At 28.5% G+C, this 18,288-nt stretch overlaps 3 protein-coding genes across 3 annotated transcripts in view; 2 read left to right on the forward strand and 1 right to left on the reverse strand.

Annotated features, from left to right (window-relative positions):
• Nucleotides 1–6,649, forward strand: part of LOC113798920 (protein sax-3-like) — a 43,493-nt gene extending 36,844 nt beyond the window's left edge. The window contains exons 5-11 of the mRNA XM_075819797.1: nucleotides 2,289–2,609; nucleotides 2,677–2,815; nucleotides 2,889–2,949; nucleotides 3,029–3,095; nucleotides 3,163–3,675; nucleotides 3,737–5,733; nucleotides 5,801–6,649. Coding sequence (XP_075675912.1) covers nucleotides 2,289–2,609; nucleotides 2,677–2,815; nucleotides 2,889–2,949; nucleotides 3,029–3,095; nucleotides 3,163–3,675; nucleotides 3,737–5,733; nucleotides 5,801–6,499 — 3,797 coding nt within the window. The 3' untranslated portion in view covers nucleotides 6,500–6,649. The remainder of the gene's footprint in view (nucleotides 1–2,288; nucleotides 2,610–2,676; nucleotides 2,816–2,888; nucleotides 2,950–3,028; nucleotides 3,096–3,162; nucleotides 3,676–3,736; nucleotides 5,734–5,800) is intronic.
• Nucleotides 6,650–6,700: 51 nt separating this feature from the next.
• LOC113798919 (putative E3 ubiquitin-protein ligase HERC4) lies at nucleotides 6,701–11,138 on the reverse strand. Its single transcript, XM_027349505.2, has 4 exons — nucleotides 10,415–11,138; nucleotides 7,700–10,350; nucleotides 7,026–7,625; nucleotides 6,701–6,942 (listed from the first exon to the last, which is right to left on the reverse strand). Exons 1-4 carry the CDS (start codon nucleotides 10,911–10,913, stop codon nucleotides 6,775–6,777), a joined length of 3,918 nt encoding a protein of 1,305 aa, XP_027205306.2. The 5' UTR covers nucleotides 10,914–11,138; the 3' UTR covers nucleotides 6,701–6,774.
• A 44-nt stretch (nucleotides 11,139–11,182) lies between these two features.
• On the forward strand, nucleotides 11,183–13,363 carry LOC142644942 (uncharacterized). The gene is made up of 3 exons (XM_075819800.1): nucleotides 11,183–11,949; nucleotides 12,022–12,626; nucleotides 12,695–13,363. Exons 1-3 carry the CDS (start codon nucleotides 11,589–11,591, stop codon nucleotides 12,947–12,949), a joined length of 1,221 nt encoding a protein of 406 aa, XP_075675915.1. The 5' UTR covers nucleotides 11,183–11,588; the 3' UTR covers nucleotides 12,950–13,363.
• The last annotated feature ends 4,925 nt before the right edge of the window (nucleotides 13,364–18,288 follow it).

Here is an 18,288-nt window from a genome sequence, read left to right on the forward strand (position 1 = left end):
AAAAAAAAAATTAAAGTTAATAAGGCAATGGCTTCTTTGTCAACCAACCAAAAACACAGTTGTCAATATTATGGTTAGTATCCAGTGGTAATGGTTATTCTGTCAAACCTGACTTTTTTCCTGGTTTGTTTGTTTGTTTGTTTGTTTGTCATCATCATCGATTTTTTCTTCCCAAAAAAAATTAATTCTATTTTAATTAAGAATCGATCAAGATTTTCATTCATTTCAGTTTTGTTTGTTTATGATCAGCTTTTTACTGGATTTCTTCTTTGCCTTCTAGGTTTGTATGTTTCTTTGTTCTATTTCGATAAGTGACGATTGGTTGGTTGACAAAAAGCAATCGGATTTTCAACAACGACGAAAATTGTTTCCAAACACCATACACACACAGAGAGAGATCTTATCTATAAATACTTATCTTTGAGAATTTTGGCAAAAAAAAAATTGGAAATCTAAAATGAAAGATAAGCATCATCATCATTTTGACAATTCATCGATTTCCTTTTCTTTTTTTGCCATTCTGATTGATAACATTCGTACAATCACACACACACACAACGGCTAAGCTTAAAAGGAAATTTATTTTTTCGTTATTATTACGTAATTACAAGCACACACATTGTATATCATTATTTCTCTCTCTCTCTCTCTCTCTCTCTCTCTCTCTCTCTCTCTCTCTCTCTCTCTCTCTCTCTCTCTCTCTCTCTCTCTCTCTCTCTCTCTCTCTCTCTCTCTCTCTCTCTCTCTCTCTCTCTCTCTCTCTCTCTCTCTCTCTCTCTCTCTCTCTCTCTCTCTCTCTCTCTCTCTCTCTCTCTCTCTCTCTCTCTCTCTCTCTCTCTCTCTCTCTCTCTCTCTCTCTCTCTCTCTCTCTCTCTCTCTCTCTCTCTCTCTCTCTCTCTCTCTCTCTCTCTCTCTCTCTCTCTCTCTCTCTCTCTCTCTCTCTCTCTCTCTCTCTCTCTCTCTCTCTCTCTCTCTCTCTCTCTCTCTCTCTCTCTCTCTCTCTCTCTCTCTCTCTCTCTCTCTCTCTCTCTCTCTCTCTCTCAATCTACCTGCCTGACAATTCCTATTTTATTATTATTATTTTTATTATATTCTGGTCAAACAACAGAGAGAATATAGTAAAAAAAGAAGAAGAATTCTATTCCAGAATTTCGTTTTGTTTGATAATAATAAATCCGGTCGATTCTTTGGTATTTTGAAAGTCTCTTTTTCAATATTTTTTCCTGAAAAGATTTTCGGTTTTTCTTTGGTTTTGATTTGTTCATTCATTTATTTTCTCTCTTTCTCTCTCTCTCTCTCTCTCTCTCTCTCTCTCTCTCTCTCTCTCTCTCTCTCTCTCTCTCTCTCTCTCTCTCTCTCTCTCTCTCTCTCTCATAAGCTTATTCATTGAAGATTATAAACAATTTACAGCGGTTTATCATCATAATAATAAATATACAAAGAAATAAAATTCCAGACATTTTTTCTTATATTCCATTCAAGTTAGTTTATAGTTTAGTAAGTTGGCCAAACACAAACACATTATATAATAATTATCGTTTTATAAGCAAATAATAAACATTTTTTGTTGTTGTTGGTTTTGTTTGAATGAAAAAAAAATTTCACAGCAATCATCATCATCATCATCATCATCATCATCATCATTAATTCTCGCTGTTTGATAATCATTCGAAAATTTCTGTTTTTGTTTCTCACTGCTGCTGTTGTTGAAGAATATATTTTTATTGTTTGATTTCAATGTTTGTGATCAATAATGGTAATTTTTTCAATGATCAATATTTGTCTTATTATATGGATATGGATGATGATGATGTTATGATATGATGAACGATGCATTCAATAATCCACCATATAGAAAACATTGTTTTTTTTTTTGACTGACTGACTGACTAACTGACTAACTGAATGAATGAATGAATCAAGCGATGTGAATTAAATAATAAAAGAAAAAACATTGAATAATGTTTGTTTTGTGTGTAAATTGTAAATGATAATGATGATTATTATTCAACAAATATTTGATTTTGAATTAATCTAATTTTCATTTTTTTCGGGGAGATTTATTTGCAACAACAAATGAAAAACAACAATATTTGCCCATTATAAAATGAATGTTGTTGTTGTTGTTTTCTGTTTGCTGATAACAAATTTACCACCACAAAAAACAAGCATATTTCCAATAAACATTTGTTGCTTATCATAAAAATATTTGACATTTGTTTCTTCAATTATCTGATGATTTCTGTTTGTTTTGTTTTGTTTTTTCTCTCCTGTAAACAAATATATAGTGTTAAAAGATGAATTTCGTATAATGCCAATGAATACACAAATTGCACAAGGTAAAACAGCTATATTACAATGTTCACCACCAAAAGGACGTCCTGAACCAATTGTTTATTGGTTACATGATGGAAAACCAATTGATCTGAATCAAAGATCGATTGGTAATCATAATCATCATCAGAATCATCATAATCATCGTTTTCGATTAGATGGTACAAATCTAATAATAAATGATGTTATGAAAGATGATCAAGGACAATATCAATGTATTGCTAAAAATATGATCGGTATACGTGAATCACCGGCTATTACACTTAAAGTATTAGGTAAGTTTTTTCTAGGTGAAAGTGATCGATTGATTGATTAACCCCTTTCACACTATTTTCTTTTTAGTTGAACCATATTTTATACGACCACCGGATAATATAAAAACAATGTCCGGTACTGATATTATATTTCATTGTCAAGTTGGTGGTGATCCACAACCAGAAATTTCATGGCATAAATTAGAAGGTGATTTAGCTATTGATAAGTAAGTGTTTGTAACATGTTTTACTTATATGACAAGTAATCATTGGCAATCATAAAATTTTTCAACTTTGTAGATCACAAATATTGGAAAATAAAGCATTAAAAATTAATCAGGTTAAAACATCTGATGCAGGGGTAATTACCAGCCATTGTAGCCTTATACGATGACGATAATAATTTTATTTCTCGTGTTTTTTTCCCATTATTTAAATAGACCTATGTATGTGATGCTGAAAATGCAGCCGGAAAAATAACCAAATCAGCAACATTGATTGTCAATTGTAAGTTATCAATTTCTGTCAATTTTTAATGAAATTTAATTGAAATCCTAACACTATACACATATAGCACATCCAACATTGACTACAAATCCAAAATTGATACAATCATTAGTGAATAATGTAGCAGAAATTGATTGTATGGTTATGGGAAATCCTGAACCATTATATTTTTGGCATAAAGAAAGTGGACATCTACTTATGTTTCCTGGCCATCAATATGGCAAATATAATGTATCGAATGAAGGCCGATTAACAATAACTAATCTTGCTAAACAAGATCAAGGATATTATATTTGTTCTGCTATATCTACAGTTGGTTCAACAATATCACGAACATTTGTAAAAATTTTGGAACGAAATGATGTGCCTCCACCACGTATACGATTAGGTTCAACTAATCAAACATTGCCTTTAGATACAAAAGCATCATTACCATGTGAAGCATTATCATCATTATCAATGCAAACAACAAATTCTAATTTCGATTTAGATCCAATAACAATCAAATGGTTTTATAATAAAATACCTATTCATAATGATAGTCGTTTTCAAATTACATCGAATGGATTACAAATTCAAGGTAAACAAATGAAAAAAATTGTTTATTTACATCTAATTCTTGTTTCTTTTAATCGTTGTAGATATTCAACGTATCGATTCAGGTGATTATACTTGTCAAGCTATTAGTCAATTAACAGGTAGTTTAACAAAATGGACATCAAGATTAACAGTTGAATCACCATTAAATCCAAATATAAAATTTTTTCGTATGCCACATATAACAATGTTTCCTGAAGCACCAAAAAAACCAACATTGGTCAATGTAACTGAAACATCAATAACATTACGATGGCAACGTAGCAGTAGCAGCAGTAATATTAATATCAATGGTAATATTGGATCATCGGCAACACATCTTGGTACAACCATTGAAGCATATAGTCCAGATTTTCCTAATCATAGTTGGCAACCGGTTGCCAATCGTATATTGGCCGATATATTTACTGTAAAAAATTTACGTCCAAATACACGTTATTTATTTTATGTTCGGGCACAGAATATACATGGATTAGGTTTACCATCGGATGTATCCGATGAAATTCGTACGAATGATCATCAAAAATCTTCATCAACATCATCATCATCATCAAAGAATGATGAAATAATTATTGCTCAAGCTCGTACAATATTGAATAATGTACAAATTAATTTACGTGATGCTCGTGCCATATCATCAACATCGATCAAATTATTTTGGAATGTTGTTGGTAATGGTGATTTTATTGATGGTTATTATATTCGTTTTGAAAATCTTGATAATAATGATCAATTATTATCAGCATCATCATCATTGATGAATGGTGCCAAATTCAATATGGTTACCGTATTTGGTGGATCAACATATACGTATCAGATACAGGATCTACATAAATATACTGCTTATCGATTTTTTGTTATGCCATTTTATCATAATGTTGAAGGACGACCAAGTAATTTAATCATTGAACGTACATTTGAAGATCGACCTTCATCACCACCATATTCATTGACAGCTAAAGCAATCAATTCAACATCGGCTATTATTGAATGGTTACCACCAATCGAACAACATCGAAATGGAATTATTTTAGGATATTATTTACAAATTTTTGAAAATAATACCTATTTGTATACAAATCTTACTTTGGATTCAACATTTAATTCAATTGTTTTATATAATCTTACTATTGGTTCAATATTTTCAATACAAATGTCAGCATTTACTGCTATTGGTAATGGTCCACTTAGTTCACCAATCTATTTAAGTATGGATGGTAGTAATAATATTCAATCTGATAATATTGATTATAATGGATCGATTGATGGTGGATCTAACAACAATCAAAATGAATATCTATTATCACCAATATTTTGGACATATGTTATTGCTATATTAATGGCTATTATATTATTCATACTAGCCGTACGTTTAGTATTGTTTTATTCGAATCGTAAAAATCCAGTAAAATCAATTTATGAAAAAGCGGATGAAAATTTTAGCGAAACATTTGCTAAATATGATACAAGTAATAGTTCAAGTAAATATTCAAGCTGTCCAGATAATAATGAATATGCTGAAGTTAATGATTTTAAACATTATGGACAAACATTACAACAACAACATGATGATGATAATAATCAACAAAATGCTGAACCATATGCAATGACACCTTTGATTGAAAAATCAATGACTAAACAACAACAACAAAAACAAACAAATCTTTTAAATAATAATAATAATAATGATTCAATGATGAGTGAATCACCTTTATTAAATAAAAATCATAATCATCATCATTTAAATAATACAGATATGATACATCCATTAAATCATCGACAACCAGTATTGGTTACACATTTAAATGGTAATGGTAAATGTCAAACATCATTTCGTAAAATGATAATGTTAAATCATGATCAATCATCAACACCAGCACCACCACCATTACCATCATCAAGAATTGGTTTCAATATGTTTAATAATAAGGATTTTGATATGGCCACTAATATTATGACTAATACATTTACGAATATTGATAATGATGATGATGATGGTAATATTAATGGTGATGATGATAATGATGACAGTAAACAAAGGGTAAGTTCAAATTCGAAATGTCCTTATTCTGATTAATTATTAACCTATTTTTACCTTTATTATTTAGATGTTTGTACGTGAAATACAAAAACAAAAACATCAACAAAATAGTTTACCATCGGGTAGATCAATACCATTTTCATATCGTAATCATAATAATAATAATAATAATAATAATCATGATATTGATTCATTACCAATTGGTTATAGCCGAAATGATGGTCGTAATAATCAATTGATGACATTTAATCATCAACCACCACCACCACCGCCACCATCATCATCCTCATCATCACATCATCATCATCATCATTCACCATCAATACAAAATGGTCATATTCTATCATCAAATGGCACAAGAATCATTAATAATCCTATTGCATCATCATCATATGATTCTGGTTCTGATTGTTCATCATCTAATGGTCATAATAATAACATTAATAATAATAATAATAATAATTATGATTCAAATCATTATTATGCATCAAGTGAAATTATTCCATCAGGCCTTGGATCATCATTCAATAATGATACAAATTCTTCAGGTAATAGCATCAGTAATAAAATGACTATTGTTGGTCCATTATATAATTGTGATAATCAATATGATCATCATTCGCATCCTCATCATCATCCGCATCATCATCATCCATACGTCAATAATGATTCATCAAACATAAACAATATACATAATCAAATGGCCAAAAATAGAATTTATAATAAAAAACGTAATAAACGTAAAATGACTACAACAGATTCATAATTCAATGAATTTTTTTATTGAATCGACAAAATTTAAACGCTTCCATGTTGTACAAAAATTTTTGTTTGTTTCTTTTGCTAAAAAGATTTTCTTCAATATTTGATAATCAATTTCTTTGTATTGAATGATTTTTTTTTGTATAATTTTTCCCTTATTGTTGTATAATAATTATTGATTATAAATAAAAATTGCAAATAGTAATTTCACAATCAAAAATGATTTTATTTATTTATCATCATTATTTCAGTAAAATAAATAAATTTTTTTCTGATAAATCATATCAAGGCAAATTCAATACAATAATCACAAGCTTTTAATAATTTTTTTCTCATTATTTCTTCACGATTTTCTGAATTATAATTCAATGGAAGATCCAATATATGTACACATGTATGTGCTACTGGTAAATGATCTTCAGATACATTCATTGATTGAATTTGTATCTGTCAAAAAAAAAGGAAAAAAATCATTAAACAATCAACAGTTAGTTTTATTTGAAAATAAAAACTTTCAATAATAAACTTACATCCATTGATTTAACACCAGTGATCGGTATACGTTCAGAACCGGTTAAAAATTTTAAAAATTTTCGTTTTTCTTCTTCCGAAAATGAACCAAAAACTTTCCAAAATAATCGAATAGTTGGATGATTACTATTGAATGGTTCTTTATAATGAGTTGCACGTTCTAATTCATTCCAATCGATCATATCTTCACCTTCAACTAATTGCATTAATTCTTCAGCTTGAAATATTTGCAAAACATCTTTATCTAAAACTTTCATAAAACCATTATAGAATGCATCGAATTGTTTTTTAACCGAATCGATTAATAAATATTTCCAATATAATTCAACATATTCTTCACGATTTTTATATGTTAATTGTCGATTTTTACCATCTGGACAAAGTTCATATTCAACATTTGAACCAAATGCAGATAATGTAATGACAAATGTCATTTCACCAAATATAGCATTAAATTCATCTGGTTCATAAGTGGAAGAAAGAATTTCTTTAAGATTTTTGGTTAAAATTGGATCCAAATAAACAAGATCATCCAGTTCAAGATTTTCATTGAGAATTTTTTTATATAATATTAATGGAAAAGGCAAATCGATTATAACCTTTGTCGAAATAGAAATAAAGAAATTAAATAGATATTACAAACGTGATATAAATACAAATACAAATTAAATACCTGATTATAGATAGCTAAACCACAAAGTGTACCAACTAATCGATACATAACATCATCATCATCAGCCAAAATATGACTAAACCAAATAGTATTTGTTTCTTTATATTCAACAAACATTCCATATTTTTGATCAAGCATTTCTTTCATGACTAACAGGAAAAATTCTTTTTTCATTCCACGACCAGCATCGACAGCTTCTTCACCACAAAAATAAACACGAAATGGTTTTTTCAGTTCAGCTTCTTGAAAATTACTAAACAAACAAAGTTGATGTATAGTATCTTCAACAATATTATCACGGCGAACATTGATTTCGATATAAGGATTTACTTCAATAGTACCATCAGGATCCGGTCTTGACATGAGTATCTGTTTTCGTATGGACAGATGTGCTGCAGAATTTTGTTGAATTTCAGAATCAGCACTCAATATTATTGTTTTAGCCGGTGGATCAAAAATGAATGGAAAATTACAAAGAAAAAATATATTTGGTTTTGTTTTACGATTATATTTCCAAAGAGTATAATCATATTTCAAATCAAACCAATCGTTTATACCTTTTATGTAAAATTCTTTATATGAAATTTTTCCATTAAATTTATTGACCAAATATAAACGTTTCAATGCACCAAGACATGTAGCTAAATTATAATGAATATGATGTGATATAGGAAATTTTGGTACCGAACTACCGATATTATCCGAACTATTAGTTGGAATTGATCGTCCAAAACCTGATTGTCGTTCAATATTATATTCAAAACGTAAATTGGCATCATTATTATTATCATTATCATCTTGTTTTATAACATTTAAATATTGTTCATAAAGATTTAATTTGATACTATTTTTTAAAATTTCAACAAGATTTTTAAAAAATCTTGAATTCATATGATACCACCATATTTTCATACAATCAATACCACGTTCAGATAATGTATTCAATGATCTTGCATATGATGTTATTAATAATTGTGATCGTTCACAATATGATGGCATATGAAACATATGAAATAATGGTATTATTTGATAAATACGCATTACTTCTTCATCAATCGAATCGGGAAAATCTTTTTTAAATTTTTCAACATCTTTAACTGCAAAACGTTTATACATATTAGATAAATCGGGTAAATTTGGTATCATTTTCATTAGAAATTGATAAATTAATTCATTGATACGTTCATTTTGTGCATCTTCAATCATATTAAACCAATGAAATGCTTGTTGCCAATTAATTAAACCATCATGAAAATTAATCAATTCTTCGAATACAATATTTTCTTGTTGTTTAAATTTTTGTAATTTAATTCGTTCATTATTCTTTTTCGGATTATTTTTCTGATCATCATCATCATTATTGTTGGTGGCTTCAATAGTTGATGAACAAAGAAAACTTGCATTGATTGCCGGTATTGATGTAAATATTGTTTCAATATAATCAATAATATCTAATGGTATTGATAATTCATTTGAAATCATTGAAAATTGTTCAAAAATTTGATTATTCATTCGAACAATTTCATCATTACAATTTGATTGTCGTAAATCTTTTGGCAGAATTTTTTCCAAATATGGTTGTGCAATAACAAAACTATGATCACCTTTACCGGCAATAATTTCTTTACAAATATATTGTAAACGATTCGGTCCTTCTTCTTGATCCGAATCTGGATCACTTTCATATTCATCAATCTGTAATGATAAATTTGATTCATCAAATACAGTATCATTTGCACATACAAATTTTGCCTGTGATAATGGTTGATTTTGTTGTTGTTGTTTATTATCATCAAAACGATCATCTTCTGGTTCTTCAATAATAAAATCACCATCATTATCTTGATTATCAATATTTCCTACTTCACAATCTTCACTTATTATTTCCATTTCATTAACTTCCATCATTGAATCAGAAGTTTGATGAATGTTTGATGATGAACCATTCGTTGTTTGTTCATTTGTTGTTGTTGTTGTTGTTGTTCGATCAGATTCTGATCGATTTTGTTCCATAGAATCATCGACCAATAATAATGAACGATGATTATCACGAACAATAATATCTTTAGTAGCCAATTCACTCCAAGGTCCACGAATCGATATGGGTAAATATTTTGAACATGTATTACCGATACCTAATTGACCGGATCCATTTAAACCGAATGAATATACACGTCCTTGTTTACTAACTACTAATGTATGACAACGACCACAAGAAACTTGAACAATTTTTACACCCATCAATTCGAAAACTTTTCTTGGCAAAACTTCATTCGTATTACGACCATGTCCTAATTGTCCATACATTCCGGCACCCCATGTAAACAAACCACCTTCATAGGTTAATGCAGCCGAATGTTCATCACCCAAATTAATGTAAGCAATTTTTTGATTACGAAGTGATTTTTGTAATGTTGGAAGACAACGATTTTCACAATCACTTAAGCCTAATTGACCAAATTCATTTTTACCCCATACATAAATGGCACCAGTACAGGATAATATTGCCGAATGTGAACCACCAGCAGCAATCTGTCGTACAGGTGTCCATTGTAATGATATCAATAACATTGGTGTACTAAGACAATAACCCGAATTACCAAGACCAAGTTGACCAAATGCATTCGATCCCCATGAATAAACTTCACCATCTTTCAATCAGAAAACAAAAAACAATCAATAAAATTGACAATTTTGAAAATTTCGATCACTTACTTTTAGCCAATGCAAGACAATGATTACCACCACAACTAATCTGTATGATTTGTTTTGGTGCTAATTTTTTAATCAATGATGGTTTAGAAATTTCATATTCTTCACGATTACCTAAACCTAATTGACCAAAAAGATTACAACCCCATGAAAATAATTGACCAGCTTCAGATAATACAAGACAATGATTTGAACCACAAGATATTTTAACAATATTATGATGTTGTAGACCATCAATTTGTTCTAATTTTTTACGTGAACCATTACGACCTAATTGTAAACGATCATTTGAACCACAACTAAATACAACATTTTGATCTAATTGTATATTTTTTAACAATAATAATGTATGATTACGACCAGAACTTAATTGTATTAATGAATATTTACGACGATCAAATGGTAAACGTTGTTTTCTTGGTATTAAAATATGTTCATCTTCAATAGCACCAAGACCAAGTTCACCATTTTCTGTATTACCAAAACAATAAACTTTTAACATTTTGATTTTGATTTTGATTTGAATTATTCTTCTTCGAACAACAATGATGATGACATGAGTATTTTGCTTTTTTGTTCAATCGAAAAAACAAAAAAAACAAAAAATGTTCAACAATCAATAATGACAACAACTGAAAAAATAAATCTATTTGATTATACAACTCAGTTTTGTTTATTAGACAACAACAGCAAAAAAACACAGAAAAACAGAAACAAAACGATAATGAAAAAAATAACGTACTCTTGATAACATTCAAACAACAACAACAACAAATATGGTTGGAAAAATAGCAACACAAAATAGAAAATGTTTCTAAAAATATTTTTCTCGAGTTTACCAGAAAATTTTTTCCGGGCATTTAGCCAGAAGATACCCTCACCGCCACCTTGTTTATCAATCTGTTCACATTGATGATACTAGATGGCGAAACTATCACTTGATTTTTGAAAATTTTGTTTTTTTTTGATTTTCAAAAAATCCAAATTAGGAAATTATTATTATTATTGTTTTTAAGCGGATGTTTTTTGTTTGATGATGCTGATCATCAGTAATTTCATCGATCAAAACATTAATCACTAAACACTAATCATATCAATGAAAAATGCTGCTTGAAAAACGGTAGTCATTCATTTGGAATTGCTTGGAAATAAGTGTTTTTCCAGATTCAATCAAATCATGTATTTTCATCGAATATTATTCGCTTGTTTTTGGTTCGAAATTCATATTTTATGGTTTGTCCGATGTCATTCTTCATCATCCACATCATTAAACCCGGTGATTGGCAATAAGAAAAAAGATTCTCAAATGGCTAGATATTTATTTTGTTCACAAAATTATTTTGATTCATTAAGCTATAATGGACAATCATATCGTTTTACTGTTAATCGTAAAGTTATACATCCATTTGATGGTTATGAATTTGTTTATGATGAATTTTTGCTTTTCTATAATGGCGATGAACATCGTTTTTATTATGAATTTCGTAAAACATCATCCAAACAACAACAACAACAACAACAACAACATTTGTCTAATGGTAATTTTCCAATTGATTGATTTATTGACTGATTGATTGATTTATTGATTGATTGTTTCATTATTTAATTAGTATTACCACGTGGTGGATTCTATATTGATCAATTGGAAATTTATCTAGATTTTTATCGTAATATTTCAAATGGTGAAAATTTTTATTGCTGTAATGATCAACGATCATCGACAACTGATAATAATAATCGTACAATCGATTGTAAAGATCTGCTATCGATACAATCAAATTGTTTGATTGATAATAATCAATCAAATCAACGATGTAATCATTTAAATCAAAAATGTTTACAATCATCCAGGATTATATGTCGTATATTTCCATGTTCATCCATTCAATATCTATGGGATAATTATTATACAACATTTGTTTATGATTTAGAACGTGAAAAATCTATCTATATATTTACAAATCATAGTGATCCATTTTCATTAAGTACAATACATATTTTATCGGAAAAATCCATGAAAAATTATTGGTTTTTAAAACAAATTAATCAACCAGAAAAATTTCGTTATAAAGGTGCATTTCAATGGAAATCATTTAATGGTGATAATAAAATTTATTTAATGGTTGAACCATTATCATCATCATCGACAATTGGAAAAAGACAATCAATGTTAATCGAATTGATCGATAGTCGAAAATTTCTTCTTGCTAAAAAGGTAATTTGTTAAAAAAAATTTCATCATTTTTACTGATGTTTTTCTTTTTATTTTTCCAAAAAAAATAGACAAAATCATGGAAAACATTTTTCGGTTGTAATCGACATCAGGATTATTTTGAATCAGAATATTCTTATCAATCATCATCAACAACTGATGATGATAATCAAACTAAACGAACAAATTTTCTTGCCATTTATATGCTAATCATATTGATTTTAGTATTATCAACAGCATTATTATTATTTATTTATCATATACGTTATCGATTGAAAAAATTTCTGGAAAATTGTTTTTTAATTCGTTTGTTTCATCGAATCTAAACAATCAAATAGTATTCAATTAATCGATTTTTGTTTACCAAAAAAAAAACTTTCTAATTAATCAAGGTAAATTCCAGGTGAAACAAACATTGATAATTTATCTTTCGTTCTTGTTTTTTGCGACCAACCAACAACCAAAAAAATTAATGATAATTTTAATTTCATTAACACAACACACAAGATACACACAGCAAGACACCTTTGATTTTTTTCAAGTTTTCAGTTCAACACTATCAATCTTTTGGATTTTCCATGGAAAAAAACGCAACATACTTCATTCATCCACATTCCAGAAAGAAAAAAAGCCTGATTAATTAGTTAATTAATTAAAACAAGAAACAAAAAAATGAAATATAATTAACCTGTAGTGGTTTCTGGAACCAAGTATCATTTTTATGTTTCTTGAAAATTCAATTTTATTTTTTCATTTTTTTTAATTCACCTGGTCATCATTCTCTGGGGATTTTCTGATATTTTATCATCATAATCATGACACGAATTTTTGTTTTGTTTTTACGCGTAACCCCGAGACACGAGAATTACATTTTTTTTACCTGGTGATCACTAATTGAATTAAAAATTTTTTTATTAATTAAATTACATGACTCATCATCCTCATCTAATTAATATTCTTGTTACATTCAGTTGTTTTACCTGAATTGAATCGAGAGTGAAAGAAATAACGAAAAATTCCAAACGTTATGGATCCCCAAATGGCCATCATTCATTCATTCAATGTTCGTTCGTTTTGGTTTAAGCAGAAAAAAACATTTGGAAATAACGGAAAACAAATCTAATTGAATCAACTTTTAATTAAATGGAAAATTGAAGAAATTCGCTGTTTTTCTTTCAAATTAATCAACACACTTGGCGAATCACAAACACACGCAAATGAATTTCATTAGTTAATTAATTAATTAGCGAAAAGAAAGAAATGCGAAATACAAAAATTTGATTTCCAATTTCCAATGAAATGAAAGAAACTCTTACTTTTTTTTCTTTCACATTTTTTTTTTTAATTGATTGAAATTGAATATATTTCCATCACCAAAACATCATTTTATGTCGGTTTTCTTCGTACATAATATGATTATTATTATAGAAAAAAAACATTGAATTTTTGTTTTCAATTTGAAAAAGTTTTAAATTTCAAATTACATTTTTTGGCTAATGTTATTCTGTTTATTACCCGAAAAATGATGATGATAATGATTCCGATTTTGAACAAAAAATATCTCCAGTCAATGCGGTGTGAGAACTATGTTTCTATGTTTTTAAAATCTCATTTCTTTCGTTGATTTTTTTTTTTGTTGGAAAATTTCATATTTTTTTTCCATAAAAAAAAAATTAAGAACCAAAAACATCATTCTTGAGCGAGTGAAAGAAAGAAAGTACAACCCAAAAAGACCTCCAACTGTTTTCTAATTTGTAACCATCATCATCATCATCATCATGATATTAAGCAAGCAAAAAGCAAAAACAAAAAAAACCAGCAAGTGGCATCTTAGATAATTATGTTTTTTTTATTTCCAAAAAGAAGAAGAAACCAAGAAGAAGAAGGGGGTGGAAGAGAGAAACCTTGGAAGAACAAAACTTATTTTAATAAAAATACCGCCAATGTGTACAACAACAACAACAACATTACAAACAAACATTTAATAGCTTGCGGGGCCATTGATGATGATGATGAAAATCAAATTGAATGATAATTTACCACACTTATTTTGATTGTTTTTTCGTTTTTTTGTTTGTAAATGAAGAGGATAATACTGGTAATGGTGATCATCATTTGTTTTTCATTTTTCTGTTTTGTTTTGACGTAATTTTATTAAAAATTTTTATTTAAAACAACAGAAAATCTATGGTTATTATTAAATTTAGATCAGCAACAGCAGGAAAAGAAAAAATTGGAGCAATTTAGCTTCGGTCAATCTGACTGAATTAGATGACTTTTGTTAATTATTTTTCATTAAATGATCGTTGTTGTTGAACGAACAACGACGACGACGACCAATTGAATCAACATTTTGCATGAAAAAATGAATGAATGAATGAATGAATTAGTAAGATCATCAGGTAAGGTAAGGTAGCTAAAAGTTACCTTGGATAATTATCTAGATTAAAGTAATTAGAAATTATCTTTTGAAAGAAAGATGACTTTTAAGATGATCCAAACACAGCAAAAAATAAAAACAAATCAACCAACCATTGAATCAACTTGGTAGCTTGAACAAGGGAAGAAAATGAAGAAGCAAAACAACTAAAATGAAGAAACGATAATCATTTTTATTAATGAAATTTATATCAAAAACGTAGCAGAAACAACAAAAAAAACAATGATTACCTGCCATCCATCCATCCATAGATAGTGTGTATGAGTAAAAGGTAAAAAAAATGAATTAACGTAATAGTAATTGAATGGCTAATTTTCTTTCCATTTCTTTCTTCACAACAATTCAGTCCAGGGGTTGAAAATTAAATCAAAAAAAAAACTGAATGAATGAATATTACACAAGCAAACACAAACACATGACAACCAGAGAAGTAGAGAAAAGAAAAACTTCAAAAATTCAAATCATGTTGATGGATTACGGTGGTTGTTTGTTTGATAACCTCCACCAACAACACACACACACCGGGATGATCATCATAACCAAATTGGATTGATGGTCGTTGGTGGTGATAATACACGATGTGAATTTGAAATTTTTCTTGAGAAAAAAAAAAATACAGGGCGTTTTGAAAAAAAATCAAATTAAGTTAATTTTTTTTATCGTTGTTGTTGTTGTTGCATATTTACATCAAAGATAAATATTTTTATCGAATCAAGGGAATGTGGGATTTCTGGCCAGAAAATTCATATTTTCTTCATATTTTCAATAATCAAAGATGTGTGTGTGTGTAATGAATGTGTAAATAGCCAGTGTGACCGTACCTGATTTATCCAATTTACTTTGATTCAGTTGAATGCAAAACAAAAAAGGTAAAGGTAAAATTTTTATCAATATGATTGTGTAGGGTGTGTGTTTGAGCGAGTGTGTGTGTTTGTGTGTGGGTGTAGCATTTAGGTTAGGTTTAGTCAATTACAAAAAAAAGCCGATCAGCCAGAGATATCCAGAGATAAGAAAAAAAGTAGCCTAATCTAATTCACTGAAAGAAAGAAAATATCAAATTATAATGAATGAAAATGAAAATATAATGCGTCAGATAAATCCAATCAATTGAAATGAAATTACCAACAACAACAACCAAAATATATTGAAAATTCTACCCACACCTGTTGAACCTAGCGTAACCTAATATCATCATCATCATTGAATCGAATCGATCAAAAACTAGCAAGAAACTAAAAAACTAAATAAGATAAGGCAACCAAATAAATTAAATGAAAATGATTTTATCGTTATAATGAACCAGCAACACACACTCACACAGAAGTTTGAATTAATTAATTAATTAATTAAAACCCAAACAACAACAACAACAACAAAATGAATGAAAAATTCTACATTAATAAACATTTTCATTATCTTTTTTGTTGTTGTTGTTGTTTCGAGGCCCAGGTAACAACAACAACAAAGATGATGATGATGATGATGATGTAATAATAATGTAATGTAATCTGATCTATTTGCATTAAATTTTTCGTAAATCATCATTATTATTATGGTAGCCCGAACAATGAATTACGAACGAAAATATGGAACATCATCATCATCAGGTAGGCAGATAGACAGCAAAACATTTATCAACAACAACAACAAAAGACAGAAGCCACAAAATATATAGATTTTTTTTTGCTGTTGTTTTTGTTGTTGCTTGTAATAATCATTTCAATGTAAATCTCATCATCCAAAATGAATATGATGTTGATGAATACGGATGGAGAATAGCAGCAGCAGAAGCAAAAAACACCACCATCTCCATCGTCTTTCAATGATGATGATTATGTAAACTTAATTTATAATTTTTTGTTTCACTGTTGGTTGGTTAGTTGGATGATGAATACAATGGACATCATTCTAAACATCATCATCATCATTGTTGTTGTTGTCCAAATTTCATTATTATTTATGATTAGTTACATCATTTTCAGTGATTGTTTTTCGTTGTTTTGCTTTTGCTTTGTTCGTTGGTTCTGGTCGAGAATAATAAATAAATAATGAAATTGTTTTTCTGTTTTTTTGCTTTTTGGCAGGTTATAAATTGTAGTTTGAAAAGGTAATTTACAAAATGAAATGAAATTATAAAAAAATCATAATAACATCATCATCATCATCATCTTTTGGAAATAATTCAGGTGAATTTCTTTCACCTGAATTCTCTATGTAAAAATCGATGGAAAATTATCAGATCGAAATGCGATTGTTTATAGCGTGAAAGTTGTTCGGGTTTTTTCGCAAAAATTTCAATTTTTTTTCAAAAAAAAATTTTTCAATTAAAAACCCAAATTACATAATTATCCTTGATCTTTAAAAACAACCGAAAAAAAAGAAATTACATTTTTAAAAATAAATAAATTTTTTTCCCATTATTATTGATCATATCGCCAAATCATTTACCATTTTTTAACATTATATCAAAAAAATGAGAAAGGAAAAACCGAAATCATAATGGACATTATGATGATGATGATGTTAATGTTGTTGATCAAATCAAATCAAATCGAAAAATCATACATTCAAACATCAAAGAAAAAATGTTTGTTACATCAAAATAACAATCTTTCTTTCTTTCTTTTTTGTTGTTTGTTTGTTGGTTGGTGGGTTTGTCATAAAAAAACACAATCCATACATAGATATGATCTTTGATAATTTCAATGATAATGATATATAAATGGCCATTAAAATAACTTTGTCATTTTTTTTTTGATGAAAATTTTTATGATTTTTTTTCCAGTTTTTTTTTTGGTCCAGTCGTAATGATATAATTGCAATGATAATGTCAGCTATATTCAATTTCTCTCTCTCTCTCTCTCTCTTTCTCTCTCTCTCTCTCTCTCTTTCTCTCTCTCTCTCTCTCTCTGGCTCGCTTGTTTTTTAATCTAAATCAAAAAATGAATCCATAAATCGAATGAATATTTTTTTCTTCCATTATTTAGTTGAAACAAACTGAAAATTGAACAACGACAAAAATGAATTCAATTTTCCAAAACAAAATTAAATCAAACCAACCAACCACCATATCACCAAAGAACGAAAAGATTGAAAATATGCAAAAAAAAATCATTTTGGTAGAAAGAAATATTTATGAATATCCAATGATGATGATTCATAAATGAGAGAAAAAAAACAAATTTCACATTTATCACATTGAGAATCTCGGTCTATGGATCCACA

Source organism: Dermatophagoides pteronyssinus, unplaced genomic scaffold, assembly GCF_027571235.1.
Source record: "Dermatophagoides pteronyssinus isolate colony J.1.1.1.1 unplaced genomic scaffold, Derpt_VIB-CSIC_2022.12 sq0004, whole genome shotgun sequence".
NCBI classification, from domain to species: domain Eukaryota; kingdom Metazoa; phylum Arthropoda; class Arachnida; order Sarcoptiformes; family Pyroglyphidae; genus Dermatophagoides; species Dermatophagoides pteronyssinus.

What these genes read in the sequence shown, in the direction of transcription:
- LOC113798919 (XM_027349505.2), bottom strand. Translation starts at nt 10,913, where the DNA reads ATGTTAAAAGTTTATTGTTTTGGTAATACAGAAAATGGTGAACTTGGT. An exon ending in TTGTCTTGCATTGGCTAAAA is followed by an intron (nt 10,351 to 10,414) that starts GTAAGTGATCGA and finishes TCTGATTGAAAG; the next exon opens with ATGGTGAAGTTTATTCATGG. An exon ending in GTTTAGCTATCTATAATCAG is followed by an intron (nt 7,626 to 7,699) that starts GTATTTAATTTG and finishes ATTTCGACAAAG; the next exon opens with GTTATAATCGATTTGCCTTT.
- LOC142644942 (XM_075819800.1), top strand. Translation starts at nt 11,589, where the DNA reads ATGTATTTTCATCGAATATTATTCGCTTGTTTTTGGTTCGAAATTCAT. An exon ending in ACAACAACATTTGTCTAATG is followed by an intron (nt 11,950 to 12,021) that starts GTAATTTTCCAA and finishes TTATTTAATTAG; the next exon opens with TATTACCACGTGGTGGATTC. An exon ending in AATTTCTTCTTGCTAAAAAG is followed by an intron (nt 12,627 to 12,694) that starts GTAATTTGTTAA and finishes CAAAAAAAATAG; the next exon opens with ACAAAATCATGGAAAACATT.